General features: G+C 54.5%; 1 protein-coding gene across 1 annotated transcript in view; it reads right to left on the reverse strand.

The window, feature by feature from the left end:
* XPO4 (exportin 4) overlaps nucleotides 1-15075 on the reverse strand; it is a 66017-nt gene that overhangs the window by 32986 nt on the left and 17956 nt on the right. The window contains exons 5-7 of the mRNA XM_023530716.1: nucleotides 12096-12212; nucleotides 11293-11446; nucleotides 3544-3656 (exon numbers count right to left, since the gene is read on the reverse strand). Of these exons, the coding sequence (XP_023386484.1) occupies nucleotides 3544-3656; nucleotides 11293-11446; nucleotides 12096-12212 (384 nt within the window). The remainder of the gene's footprint in view (nucleotides 1-3543; nucleotides 3657-11292; nucleotides 11447-12095; nucleotides 12213-15075) is intronic.

Genomic DNA, 15075 nt, shown 5'->3' on the forward strand with positions numbered 1-15075 from the left:
AGGATCGTCCCTCAGTCCACCTCACATTACAGGCCATGGCTTTTAACACAGCGGTTAACTTGGAACTGAGGGCTACCTGCATTCGGAAAACTGAGCTCTCTCCAGCACGTATGACAAAGGGAGAAGCAGACGCCAGCCAGTCAGACGGACGGCCGCTTCTAAAAACGGCAACGCCGAGATCATCTGCACTATGCCGGCTATGCCTCGCTGCAGCCCTTGCTGAAGCCAGCGGACGGTCCGCCCAGGAGTGTGCAGATGCTGCCTCGGCGAGATGAACAGCTGCACAGGCAGAAAGCCAGCACACACGCGGCCGCGAGGCACCCTAGCCGACCCGCACACGAGCCTTGTCTGCCTGGGGCTCGTTCCCTTGCACACCGTGGTTAATCGAGGCTAACAGCTCTAGAAACAAATGGCACAGTTACGTTACGTTTCCAGCCACTTGGAACCCATCTAGGAGCTGTTTCGACGACGCGCTGTGGACGTGGAATGCCTGGCGTCCGTGTCCTGGAGGAAGGACACGCCCCACACCCCGCCCCCTAAGCTCGCAGGGTCACTCGCATTCTCAGGCTTCAGAGGTGATCTGTAACCTGACTAAGGACAACAGCCAAAGCAAGCAGGTGTTTATCTTGGGAAGGAAAAGTAACTGTGCGACATTCACTGTGACCGTTCCCTACTTCGTCGCTTCTCTTCCTACACAAACCTCTCTGCTTCCTGAGTGCCACACAGGTTGAAACGTTTATTCTCTGTTCCGGGTCATGTTCACTCTGACTCTGCAAATAATTAAAAGCACTCGACGCTAAGCTGTTGCTCTGAGTACTCACAGCCGCAGCGCTGGGACTGTGAGGAGACGATGGATGCTCACCCGCCCGCCGAGTCCACTCGCCTCCACTCCCGGAACTTAAGATTCTACGGCATTTACAATGCCCCAAAGCCCCGAGGTTAACTGTTCTGCTGACACGTTTCAGCATCACCCTCTTTGGTCCAGAACAGGGGTTTGCAAACCACAGCCCAGGTCCGAGCCTGGCCGCCCGCCTGTATCGTGGCCCGCAGAACGGCTCCCACATCTGCGTGGCTGGGGAGGGGCGCTCAAAGACCATGCCGCGTCGTGGGAGGATGATGCGATACCCGCACTTCTGCAGCAGTGGATACGGTTCTGCTGGGACGCTTCCGGTGTGCTTAGGTGCCGTCTGTGGCAGCTTTAGGGTCACGCTACAATGGCAGAGCCGAACGGCTGCCTCAGAGAACACGTGACCTGTGCGGCCTCACGTCTATGACCTGGCCTTCTCAGAAGTCTGCTAATCTCTGCTCTAGAACACACGTGTTTCAAAATATGTTCTGCTGCTCTACATCTCGTATAGTGAATTGAAAGTGCAACACGCAAACTCACACGTGCGCACTGTCCACCTCCGAACAACCGCGCCCCGGACTCCTCATCCGAACAGCGCAGCTGAGCGGTCTCCACGCCGTGCCCCTGACCTCATCGACACTCACGCACTCGTGACACCCAGGGGTGCATTCTGTCAGGGGCCCGAGGCAACGTGGGGCGAGAGGGTTTCTCCTCTGCACACAGAGCCTTATGGCTGCTTGTTCCTGGGCTAGGAGTGACACATCGAAAGAGAGGATACTCTCAATGAAATAACTAATGCTGATTATGTAACAGAATAAAATAAAGTGAAAACAGGGAACCGCCCTCAGAGCCTGCCTGCCCTGTCCAGCTCGATTCACGCTCTCTGCAACACAGGCACGTAAAACGCATGATGCGTCGGGGCCTCGGTCTTACGTGCCTGCGCAGCTTCGTGCCCTTCTCCGAGGTCAGTGTTACCGAGGAGCTCTAGCGTCTGAACTGCGTTCCACAGATCAGAACAGAATGGCAGGGGGTGGGAAGGAGCCATGCCAGCTGAACTCCTGGGGAGGTGACTGGGGAGGCGGGAAGGACACAGGAGCGGAGAGAGGAGCGGGGAGCGGGGGGCCCCGTGGGACGTGCCGAGCCCGAGACGCCGGTGCCCTTCCAAACGCAAGCCTCCGTAAGCACTGGGATTATGCGGCCCTGGCCTCTGGGGCGGCCTGTGCTGAATATAGAGCAGGGGTCACCGCAGAGACGCGGGGCGGGAGGCCCGCCTGTGGCAGCGCAGCCCACACAGAGCGAGCGTGGCCGGCCAAGCGGGGGCTGACGGAGGACACCGCTGGTGCCGAGAGCAGAGAAAAGAGACCGAGAGCGACAGTGAGAAGAAAAACGCACGGGGCCAGTTCTTCCCGCCCCCGGGACAAGGAGAAACCGGGAAGGCTGAACTTCCGGGGCACGGAACGCAGCCTGGAACCTCCCAGGTTCCGACGGTGCGCTCATGGCGGCTGCTCAAACCTAGACAAACGGAGAGCTGGTGGACAACTGCCTCGAGTCAGGTAACGAGGTCATAGAACTGAAAGTGAATTTAACAGAACTGAATAAAATAAAAAGTTCAGCCAGTGTCATTTTTGTATCAAAATTAAAATAGTTTTATCAACCGCTTAAACGAAAGTGACAGGCCACACACACAAAACTGTTAAAATGACGACGCGAAATGGGTTAACTCTCAAGCTCAGAAGCTGTCTGCCTGTGGCAGGTCACAGCTGACAGGAGCAGCTGTCTAGTGTGTCCAGACAGCTGTTCGGGTCCGGGCCGCAGTTTCCAGGACCGCCAGCGACTTTTCCGCCTTTTCCAGACTGCTGGAGCGGGACCTGCTGTCCCCGAGTGAGCCACACGCAGCACGGCACGTGGATACGCGTCCGCTTCTGCCGGACGAGGCAGGAACAGGATTTTTAACTCAGTGGCAGCGATCTGACTCTGACAGGACTTTCGGTCATCACTTCTCTGAGTTCGGGAGAGGATGCAGGTGACGCTCAGGGCGCGCGTCCCCACAGAGCCCCGCACGCAGACCGCGGGGACGGACGGCCTGCTCCGGGCGCTCGCAGGGGTTGCCAGGGCCCTGGCCGCTGTCGCTACGGCAGAGCTGTTCTCCTGCTGCGACTAAGCCCGCGCCTGCCCTGCCCACGCCCAGCGCACAGGCGGGCGGCTCCGGGCCGATGAAGGCAGAAGTTGGGGCCGGCCATCTGCGGGGAAGGCTGGCGGCAGAGGGCCGGTGGCGTGTAGGACGCCACGCCTCACCGAACTGCTCTCGCTATCATCAGAAGCACAGCTATTCGCTCACTGGTGTCACTTCCGTTAACTTATGTCGGTTTAGTACTGCTCTTTTTAAACGAATTAACGAATTACTGTTTCGGGTTCCCAGTGCGAATGTTTAACGTGGCAAACGTGAACAGCTGTAACCCACAGCAAGCGGACGCTCCCCTGGGCCTGCGCCACACGGTGTGAGCGGTCAGCTCCGGGGCGTCGAGCCCTGCATGGTGACACGACGCTTCACGCACCGGCCAGGGCGTGTCTGCACGATCTGTTCGAGCAGCAACACCGACTGGAAGAGGAGGCCTTGGCGGGGCGAGGCCGTCTGTCCACCCGTCCGGAAGGACCCCCGTGCCCCGGCCCCCCGCCGGCGACAAGGCAGGACTTACGGTGAAGAAGAGCTCCATGACCCTGCCGTCCAGCAGCGCGCCCCGCCACGACTCCGTCGGCTTCAGCAGCACGTTCTGGGAGGACTCGAACATGGCTATGTAGTGTCTGCCCAGTGGCCGGAGTCAAGGTCAACAGCGGCAGCAGTCCTGCTTGTCTGAGGTGTGAGATCACCCTCGACGTGACAGCAGCCACCCCGAAAGGACGCGGCGGAGGCAGCCTGAGCCTCTCCGCACGTGCCACATGGCACGCGGGCGGCTAGCGGACAGGCGGCCTGCGGAAGGAAGGAGCTCCAGGAACGCAAGAGGACAGTGACGGCTCCTTCGCACGACAAACCCGCCGCACCTGGAGGCTCAGGAGCTCAACGGTGGCGACAAAGGAAAAATGCAAAGCAGACGCCAACGTGCGCAGGGAAGAGGAAAAGCCAGTTCCGCGCGTTTCTCCCATCGCTCCCCCCCGTGCTTGTAGCGGCTCAAGCCGCGCACACAACGTGGGAGTCTCCACAGTCTGCCTGGAAAAATGGCATTTTCCTCAAAGAATGGTCCAGAGCAAACGCACGGCACCCCGAAGAAGGAACACTCCTCACACGGAGGAACCGAACGGCAACGCCACACGCACAACTCAGCGGTGTGCGGAAAACCCTGCGGGTGCGCATGTAAGATGCCGTCGTGTTTATGCTCCGGTGCCCCGCACCAAACACGCTGCTGGCACACACTGTCCCCACCGCACAGAGAGTCACCGCAGCACAGCCACAGAGTGTACGGGCACAGTTCATGAGGCGTCGCGGGCACAGGAGCCGGGCTCATTAAGGACGGGGCAGGCTTGGGGGCAGATGGGCAGTAAGTACGGCCCCCACCAGTGGCCAGCAAATGCCCGGCACTGAGACGTCCACCAGGCACATTCTCGCCATTCCGTGAGAGGCCGCAGCAAGAGCCGTCCACACTACAGCCCGCAGGACTTAGGGGCGTCCAAGTTCGTATGCCGCATTTCCATAGATGCCCCAATCATTCGCGCAGAGCGGGAAATGCTGTGGCACTGCTTTGGAAGCCAGTGTTTACAGGCCACTGCTTAACTCCCTTTGCAAATCCGACATCGCTTTGTGTCTGCGGCGAGGGCACTGCAGCTGTGCCAGAAAAGTCGCCGGCTGGGTTCCGAGCGCTCACCATCAGGCTCAGCTCGCGTCACCTTCCTTGCCCTGGCCTGCCCCCTGGCGGAGGTGCAGGGACGGTCAGAACAAAGCCAGCCCGGACTCAGAAGGGGCCATCCATCCACCCGCGAGCAAGGAGCACCAGGAGCCACCCTCGGGGAGCCAGGTGTGTCTCTGAGGTGACCTCATGTTCTCACCAGCCCCCTGGGGCCTGCAGCTGTCCACATGGATCCTCACGCACAGCATGCCACCCCGACTGAATGCCACATCATTCTACACGTTGTTTCCCAGCGCCAAAGCTGGAAGGGGTTTTTAGCTGGACACGATGTTTACCTTCCGTCAAGAAAGCTCACAGAGGCCGTGCTACCTGTCCCTTGAGGGCCTGGCCTGCAGCACCGCGAACCTAAGCACCTCCCCGCGGACCTGAGCACCTCCTACTGCCCTCCGGCCCAGCAGGATCATGACCAACGGCACCTTTTCATAACAAAGTGCACGTGTGGTGTGTGTAAGATGCAACCATGAAACTTCATTACAAAGTTCTCTCCACTAAAAGATATGTAAATATCCCCAAAAGCATTTTAATAAAACCTTGAACATAAAACAATAAAGAGAACATAATAATAAACAGGAGAAGTTTTTAAGAACAACGCTATTCCCACGAGAGCCACGTTCTCGTTAGCAGACTGGGCGGAATGTGCCGAGGCGGCTGCCTTTCAACAGGAGACGGAGGACCCTTCCCCGTTGCCTGATATATTGTTGCCATGGCTGTCCACGTGCTACTTCTCAATTCTGAAAACTAGCTGGCAGCATCTCACACTGTGAACACAATACTCGCACGCAGGCCTGGACCACGTCTGTACATTCAAAACAACGTAAAGCAGCAGGTAGCTCACATTTCAAGGTGGCATTACCCACCGACTATTTCTGTGTGTGTAGGAGAGCCCAGGACGCCAGTGCACCCCCGAGTGAGGAGTGGGATTCATTAAAAATGAGAGCGAGGGCCTGCCACTTCCAGCACCTCTGTTCTTAAGATGGTATTTTTTTTTAATTATTTAAAGTTTGAATGTTTCTTTTAAAAACAATAGTTTTAAATAAAGCGAGTTTCCTTCTTAAAGCTTTCAAAAGTTCTGGTTCATAGTACTGCTTTGATATGTCATAATATCTGGATATTATACTGTTTAATCTTTTTCATCCAAATATGTCACCGTAAAAGAAAAGTCTAACAAGGAAGTGATTATTTACTTATTACACGTATCATACACGTGCCAGAGTTTAGGACACAGGAGTCGCAACAAATCGATACCAGTTAAATGGCTATCATTCACCGAAATTCAAATCACGTTTTAAATCAAGAATTTTGAGAGCTATGGCTTTACACATTTTTCTAAGATGAATACTGAACTCAAGTAATTTATATAGTGTATCAGAATAATTCATTTGTAACCAAATAAAAATCAACCAATAGCACAAGCACAGAGCTGCTTTCAAGCTCCATGACCCTGTCTCTCTGCAAACATCGGTCGCCCGCGGCTGGTCCTACTTTCCCTTTCTACGTTTTCACCACGTTCAAGAAACGGGAGTGACATTGCTGTCAGTATACCAAGCACAAGCCGCACGACCCTAACCAACTCTAAAACTGTCCACTTAGGAAAGCTCACCAACTTCTGAGGAACCAAAGGCACAAAAACGTGTCACCTGCCCTGTTCTCCAACTGCATGACTGGAGACATGCACACACTGGGCTGAGCGCCAGGAGGACAGAGCTCAATGGCACCCTCCCCTCTCGCCATGATGTCACCAGAGGAATCATCCTGGTCTTCTGTCTCAAACAGGTCTTGAGGTCTCAAACAACAAGCCAAGTTGGTTCCCACAAGCACACACCTCTCAGATGAGGGGCGAGGTCATCTCTGGAAATACACGTGACCTCACACATGCCCATCTCCTAACGCCCTAGGTAAGGTTGATCATTCTGTGTGGCTGGCAATAAAGCCGATTATTAGGGAGTCACACAATAGCTACAGACTTTCCTCCAGCACCGCAGGGAGTCTGAACCCCCCACCCCCGCCCCCCGCAGGGAGCGCTCTGCAACACAGGCTTGCAGCAACAGTGGACATTTAGCAAAAGGAACTGATTTCTCTGTCTTCCCAAATTTTTAGGCTGCTTCATTAGTAAAAGCAAACTTTCAGAAGCAAAGGAAGCCCAGTTGTTCTTGTGAACAACAAGCACGTACGGTCCAAGGACCAGAAGTCCTCTAAAATGCAGGAGCGCTGACCTCCCCCATGCGTCCCCAAGCCCTACCTCCAGGGGGTGACGCCGGCTTTACTGGAGACCCTGAGGTGACGGTGTCTGGACCCACACCGATACCACCTCGTGATCGACTTTGCTTTCCCCAAGAGGTTGAGTTAAAAATTTACCAAAACCACATCAGATCCACAAAAATAGAATACCAATAAAAGGCAGTGTAACCCAACTAAAAAAAGAAATATTACTGAAGCCAACATACCAAACACACCTGCCAAGCATTCGTATTACAAAACGATATTGTCATTTATAATCAGCGATGCCAAAACCCTTAAGTATTTATGGACACCAGGTGAACTGCTAGCTAAACAATATGAGCAGCATAAACAAACATTCAAGAACTGAAATCATGCTCTGAATCATCTGACCTCAGTAATTAAATGACGCAAATTTGTAAAGCATCGAGTACTACATGCTAGACCCCGTGCAAGATGCAAACACCACAGCGAACAAAAGCATGGCCCGTGCCTTCGTGAGCTTCCCAACCGGTGGGTAAACAGATATCACTCAAGTCAGCTCACAAACGAAAATTTACAACTGAGGAGTGAGCCAAGCGGGAGTAAATCACATCTAACATGCGTATGAGAAGCCAGAGCAGAAGAAACCTGAGCTGGTCCAGGGTACACAGCTGAGGCTCAGAAGGGAGGTGACCAGGCAAAGAAGGGGAGAGACGGCCCACGTGTGAGGGGCCGGGGCGGAGGAAGTGGGGCCCACGAGTGCGGCTGCGACAGGAGGAGCCCAGAAGGGGGTTCTGACGGGGGGGCAGAGGTCAGACCTCCCAGGACCTCAGGGCCCATTTTTAAATGATAACGGGTGACAGAGCATCACAGGACCAGGACGCTGTCTCAGGACACTGTTTCATCGCGAACAGAAAGAAAGCAGCTGGGTTTTGTCTTGGCCTCGTGCAAGTGTGAGACCGGGCATGGTGGCTGAGGAGGCAGCTCAGAGGAGGTGACGCGGCACGCACGACACCCCGAGAGCTGTGGCCCCTGCACCACGCAGACCTGGGAAGGGGACTCTGAGGAGTCACTTTCTGCACAAAGCCTACACAGAATAGTCCTTAAACAATGGTCTACAGAAGACATCACGTATACAGAAACATGGTGAATCCACTAAAAACACAATTTGAGCTAATAAACAAGGTTACATAGTACAAGATTTCAACATTAAAAATGTTTTATTTCTATACACTGGCAATGAATGATATGAAAATAACTTAAAAATCAACTCTACAACTGAATTAAAAAGAATACAATATTCAGGGATAAACTTAACAAAACTCTCAAACTTCTCTGAAAACGATGAAATGGTGTGGAAAGAAATTAAAGACCTAACTGCATGGAAAGACAGTCCTCGCTGCGGGCCGGGCCCCGAGTTAGCGTGGCAGCATGGCCCGGCTGACCCACAGACGAGCGCAGGCCCGCCCGAGACACCAGCGCCTCTCCGCAGAAACAGGCGTTGGCCCTGAATCCCACACAGAAACGCAAAGGGCGCAGAGAAGGCAAAATAACCTTTAAAAAGAACAAAGCTGGGCAACTCGCACTTCCTGATTTCAAAACTTACCACAAAGCTACAGTCATCAAGACAGTGTGGCGTAAATACAGACCATGGGACAATCAGAAGCCAGAGACACACCTGCACATTTACAGCCGGGGGTGGTACACGAGGGGCCAAGACGATTGGGAAAGAACACCTTCTGCAACAAATGGTGCACGAACAAGATATTCGCAGGCAAAATAACGAAGCTGGACCCCCTACCTCATACCATACACCAAAATCAACTTAAAATGGAGGACAGAATGAATGTAAGGGCTAAAAATATAAAACTCTTAGCAGAAAACCTAGGATTAAGTCTCTGTGACCTTAAACACAAGAACAAAGTAGAACTGACACAGTCCAACTTACTAAAAAGCTGCCGTGACCCAAACCATGGGCCTGGTGAGCAAACGGACCCGCGGACCAGAAGGGCCCGTGCAGCCCCGCACAGACCGTCCGCTGACCTTGACAGGAGCAAAGACAGTCCTTTCAGCTCACGTGCTGAAGCAACTGGACACCCGCACGCACGCGAATGGTCTGGACGCACACCTCACGCCTGTCACAGATGACAACGCAGCATGGCCCAGGCCTGAGTGCAGAGGCGAGACCGTAAAACTCCTAGAAGATAATATGGGAGGAACCCCGGGTGGTCTCGTGTTTAGCAATGACTTTTTAGATGTGACACACGAGACACAATCCATGAAAGGAAGAACTGATGAGGCGAACCTCACTGAAGTTAAGTACTCCTGCTCTGTGAAAGACAACGTCGGGAGAATGACACAAGCTACAGACCGGGAGAAAATATTTGCACGAGACATGATAAAAGACCAGTATCCAAAATATGCAAAGAGCTCTGAAAATTCAGTAAGAAAACATACAGCCTAACTACAAAACAGGCCAAAGGCCTCAAAAGACACCTCACCAAAGACACACGGATGTCAAACAAGCACTTGAGAAGATGCTCCACAGGGTGCCTTGCCGGGGAACTGCCAACTGAAACCACAAGACTGCAATCAGCACTACACCCCTCTTAGAGCGGTCAGACCCGGGAACACAGCACCGACGCCAGCACGTGCTGGCGAGGACGCAGAGCGACAGACGTCTCCGTCACGGCTGGCGCGGCCGTGAACTCTTACGACTCAAAAATTTTTAAACGACAACACGTAAAGAACTCCTACGACTCAAAAATTTTTAAACGACAACACGATTAAAAAATAGACAAAGGATTTGAATAGACATTTCTCCAAAGAAAATACACAAATGGCCCATAACCACATTAAAAGATGCCCAATACATTAACCATTAGGGTGATGCAAATCAAAGCTACGATGAGATGCCACTTCACGTGAATTAGGGTGGCTATGCACAAAAAGACACAAGTGGTTGCCAAGATATGAAGAACCGGGAACTCTCGGATGATGCTGGCAGGGATGAAAAATTTTTGGAGCAACAGGAGGCTCACGTGGCCTTAGAGCACAATTACTTACCAACTGCGAAAAGAAACAACAACTCTACACTGGAAAAGCCTGGCGGACGCCGCCTCAGCCAAGTGCTCTGCGTGGACACGGCCCCAATGGGCTGAGCCGACGCACGTGTCCTGGACACACAGGCTGAGGCCGCCACGCCGCCGCTGCGGTGTCCCGGCAGAGAGCGAGCACCGAGTCTGGTCACGAGGGAGCATCACAGACCAAGAACAAGGGGCGTTTAAAAGGAACTGACGTACACGCATCAAATACGTCCGGTTCAAGAACGACAAGGAAAAGCTGAGGACCTGCCCGACACCGAGACGGCTCAGGACGACGCGCACGACGCACCGAGAACAACTGCCGCAGATCGTCGCGGCAACGGACTGACCCTGAACGCAGACTGCACATCAGGTGACGCGGTGTCCACCGAACAGCCCGCAGCCCTGTTTCGCATCGGGGGAGCTGAGACTCAGGGGTTAAGCGACCGGCCCGAGATCCGCTGAGACCTGAACGAGGATGTGCCTCCCTCCTTCAGTGTGTCAGCGAGCAGCAGTGTCCCCGGAGACAGCGAGTCACAAAGTCCAAGCCACGGCTCCGCTTTCTAAAACACAAACGTCTCTGCTTCAGTAACTGGCAGACAAAGAGCAGCCGTCCGCATCGATCCTCTAACGCACGTAACTCTCTTCTGTGCCACTAATGAGCAGTTTGCCAGAAAATGACACGTTGGTACTTCTAGATGTGAGGGAGGAATAAACATCACTCCCTCATTACTGCGCCTGAACAGCATCGTCGTCCACAAGGGTCAAGTCAGAGGACGCAAACGCGCCTAGGGGAGAAGGCGTGTCCTGACAGCGCCGGGCACCCCACTTTCTCCTCCCCCCGGGGATGACGCTGCCCCTCGGGGAGCCGAGCCCATGGCCCACGTGACAGCACCGGGCGCCCCACCTTCCCCTCCCCCCGGAGATGACGCTGCCCCTCGGGGAGCCGAGCCCATGGCCCACGTGACAGCACCGGGCGCCCCACCTTCCCCTCCCCCCGGAGATGACGCTGCCCCTCGGGGAGCCGAACCCGTGGCCGCCCCGTGCGTCCACTTATGCGGCCTGCAGAGCTGTCCGCGAGGTTCTAAGTCTTCCCAGAAGTCCCCTGCGCTGTGCCTTAGCAAACGAATTTGATCCCCGCCGTAAAAAAGCCGTCTTCCTTTCAACAAGGAGCTTTACGAACAGCAGAAAGAAAGTGTTTTCGGCTACGCCTAAGCCGGCCACGAGCATCAGCACCAAGGCGGCGCCCGCGGGCAAAGGATATGGTTCGGCGGGAGGAAGTTCCAGCTGAGGACCTGGTTGGCGAGCGCCAGGTAGCGCTGGAACACGGAGGACATGTGCGCGCTGAGGCTGTCCCGCCTGCTGAACTCCTGCAGCACCTCCACCGTGAGCACGAAGATCTGGCGCAGGTCTTCCTCCTGCAGCGGGGAACGCAGACACGCGCGCGTCAGAGCCCGCTCGGACGCCCCCCTCACGGCCGCCACGCAGCAGACCGACCTCGCACTCCCCAGCGGGAAGCACTGCCTGCTCGGGGCCGCTGTCCATGTTCGGGGCTGCTCCCGGGACACCCCCCGTCGGCCTCCCAGTGACACGGCCCTGAGCACGGTCCCTGGGACACGAAGCTCCTCGGCGGAGGGGCGGGCTCTGCGGGCGGCTGCGGGCTGGGGCGGCCCGCGATGGAAGCCAGCGCCGGCACGTAACTTCGCCCGGAGCCAAACAATACATGCGAGACAGAGCCCACACCATCTGCGACACCGAACACAGCCCTGCGGGCGCTCTGCCAGGACTATTTTTAAGGCCGGCAGAGCCCTGGCGACTGAAGCATTGTATCTAGCACAGTGAGAGCAGAGTAAGTGAACTAGGGGTCCTGGGACTGTGCTCCTTTCTGCTCTGTCTGCAGACCAGGATTAAACAAGTGACCTCAGCTCGTCGGCCACACTCGCCCAAGCTGCGGGCACAGGCGGCTGCTCCGCCAGACACAGCGAACGTCCTCACTGCACCGGGGGCAGCGGCAGAAAGGACACACGTGCCCTGACCACTAAAACGGAAGAACAAAGGTGCCAATACCTGGAAAATTCTTTTGCAGTTACCATGGAATTCCATACTCAGTCCGATGTTGCTAGTTTTACTCGAACTTGAGAATTCGCTCAGCAGCGCAGTGAGAATAGAACAGGCCAGAGTTTGCTGTAATTATTGGATAAGAAATCACTGTGAGGCTTTGCTTTTCCAAAGCTTTGTTTCAACACATCTGTTCAAATGAAATGAAACAGGTTCTATCTTTAGATCTTCTACCTCCCGGTCAGACAACGCAACAGGACAAAACAGCGCCCAGGCCTCTCGTCCCTCAGTGGCCTGTGACTGCTATGGTGTCCCCTCAACCCCAGGGACCCGAATCCCCCTGAGCCCGCAACTCTGGACACACCCCTAACGCGGCAGAGAGCACGGGACGTTCCGAGGGAACCAGGTCGACCGTGTCACTTCACTGAATCCACGGCGACCCACAACCCACCTCACACCTGAAAGAGGGGAGACAGGGGGCCGGGCTTGTCCGACTCCGCAGTCTCATGATGACTACAAAGTGGATTTCCAACCGGATGGAAAGGGAGAGCACGCGGCCTCCCAGACACCGCACGGTAGTACTCAAAAGCTCTCCAAGTGAAAGTGCTCCACGGCTCCATGGCTCTAACAGGCCCCTGGTATTAACCCGCCGCTTTTATTCAGACGAATGAATACTCAGAGTCGAGGTGCCGAGGACGGAGCGGATACAAATTATGTTGGCGCATTTCCAGGAGTTAAACAGAAACATGCTCACTACCTCTGAACTACCAAAGATTAAAGTCAAGAAGAGGCTATTTGTGCGAGCGTATGCAACAGCTGAACAGCCATCGCCGCCACCAGCTGGCGCGTCTCTGTTCAGAAATGCCTCTGCTGTCGGTGCCTCGACCTTACAGATGCTCATCGTGGCCGGTCTTAGCTAACACACAGAGACTTCAACTCCTGAAGGCCCACGGAGTCTGCATTTGTGGAGGCTGAACGATGGTCACGTGGGTGACCAATATACTACTTGTCTATTTTTGCTTATGTCTAAAATTTCCCTCTAAAAAATGGAATAAAGAATTAAATTCCTACTTGCTTCTTAATGTCAACTAAAACACGCGTGCTGCATCACTGATGCACGTACAAGGGCACACCAACCCACACACCAGGGCGGTTCCTCAGTCCCCACACACCAGGAAGCCCCGACGACAGACGCCACCCCCCGCCCCGCCCCTCACCCCCGGGATGCGTGTGTGAACCAGGCTGCCTCCAACGGGGCAAAGCGCTCTGAAGACGCCGGCTCAGCTCACACGCACACGCAGTCTGTAGTTTACCTCGAAATAGGAAAATGTCCCCCCTCCCGCAAATCGCCACAGGGAATGTACGGTTTCACCACCCTGCGTGGAGACGCCAGGCTCGCGGGGACCGCGGACACGGCGCGCCGCACGCACTGCCTTTCCCGTGTCAGAAACTCGTCCGGGACACGCGAGCGCCTCGTGCTGTCGGTGAGAAAAACGCAGGTTCACACAGCTTTCTTTTGCAGTAGTTGATTAATGATCACAGTGACAACAATCAACACTGCACACGTATATTTAAATACCACTGTGATCAACTATGGACTCGGTTTTTAAGCACGGCTAGGCTTTGGTGAGGAAAGTGGGTAATAAATTCAAATTAATGAAATTCAAAGGGAAAAGCTAACTCCCAAAGGTCTACCACGATGCACGAGACAGGCCCTAGGGTGCCAAAGACAATCCAGTAGCCTGCCGCTCCGTGTCTTTCAGCCTCAGCTCTCTCCTTCCCTTTCTGTGTAAGACCTCACTGCACCGACCGCTCTGAAGCCAGAACTCACAGAACACAGACTTGTCATTCTTACGGATAAATGGTCTGTAACAGTTTTGCACAGGTAATTTACAATTTACCACAGCTTGCTTTTTAGTGCCAAAGTATATTCACCACAAAATGGCACTTTTTTTTAAGTATGACCATGTTCAAATTTTCAGTAACTCTAATTCACGATTAAAACAACGTGCACTCACAATAAAGCTTTACTATTGAGAGAAGTAAATGTTTCCTAGGATGACATGCATGCGTTTGCGGTCAAGACCTCCAAAATGCGTGAACGGGCAGGAGCAAGGACAGGAGAGAACCATGCCGAGGTCACCACACTCACAGAAAGGAAGGGACTTTAAAAGGTAAGTGTCTCCCTGGACGGAGGAGGAGCCGGGGCGGAGTGGGGCACCTCTGGGGACGCAGCGTAAACACAGCCCCGCAAACAGCGAGGTTCCACACCGAGAAAGCACGAGTTCGCCTGCAAGAGCAAGGGCCTTCTTCACTCGTGGCCGTCACAGACAAGACACGTTCTCACCCTAGACTTAGCTCTCTGGACAGGAGAATGTCTTGGTTTTAAATACGTTTTTCTTCCCACAAAATTAGTATCTCTTCATCTTAAAAAAAACTAGAACGTACAGAAAAGCACAGAGACGACAGGAGTGCCATGGCCCCACCATGCACAGGCTGTCACCGTGGCACGCGTATAGCGGCCCGGTCTGCAAAGGCACAGGGGTCATCATTGCCACGCCCTTACCACGACCCCGACACACTGTGCTGCATCTTTTTCCGCTTCACGCTTATAAAATAAAGACCATTTTTTAAAGCAAGGGTATTCTTTTCGAAGTGACCCAAGGCTTAAGAAACACACGACCATAACCGTGCGGCATGGTGAGAGGCACGCGCAGACATCTTGCTGCACGCAGGGTCACCGGCTTTCAGAGGGCTAAGCAAGGACCTCAGTCAGCAGGACGACGCACAGCCCAGCCGCGCCCTGGCTTGGGAGCCCGATGAGGACTCAGGACTGGCCTCACAAACCCCGATCACACTTGGTGCTGCGGCTCCAGAGGCCGGGTGAACAACTCCTGGAGAGCAGTGACCGGCCGGGAGCAGAGCACCCCTGCCTCTCCCTGGACGCCCTGCACCGCACCCCTCACCCAGGCTCCTGATCGCCAGCTCG

This window comes from Pteropus vampyrus, unplaced genomic scaffold (assembly GCF_000151845.1).
Source record: "Pteropus vampyrus isolate Shadow unplaced genomic scaffold, Pvam_2.0 Scaffold52, whole genome shotgun sequence".
NCBI classification, from domain to species: Eukaryota; Metazoa; Chordata; class Mammalia; order Chiroptera; family Pteropodidae; genus Pteropus; species Pteropus vampyrus.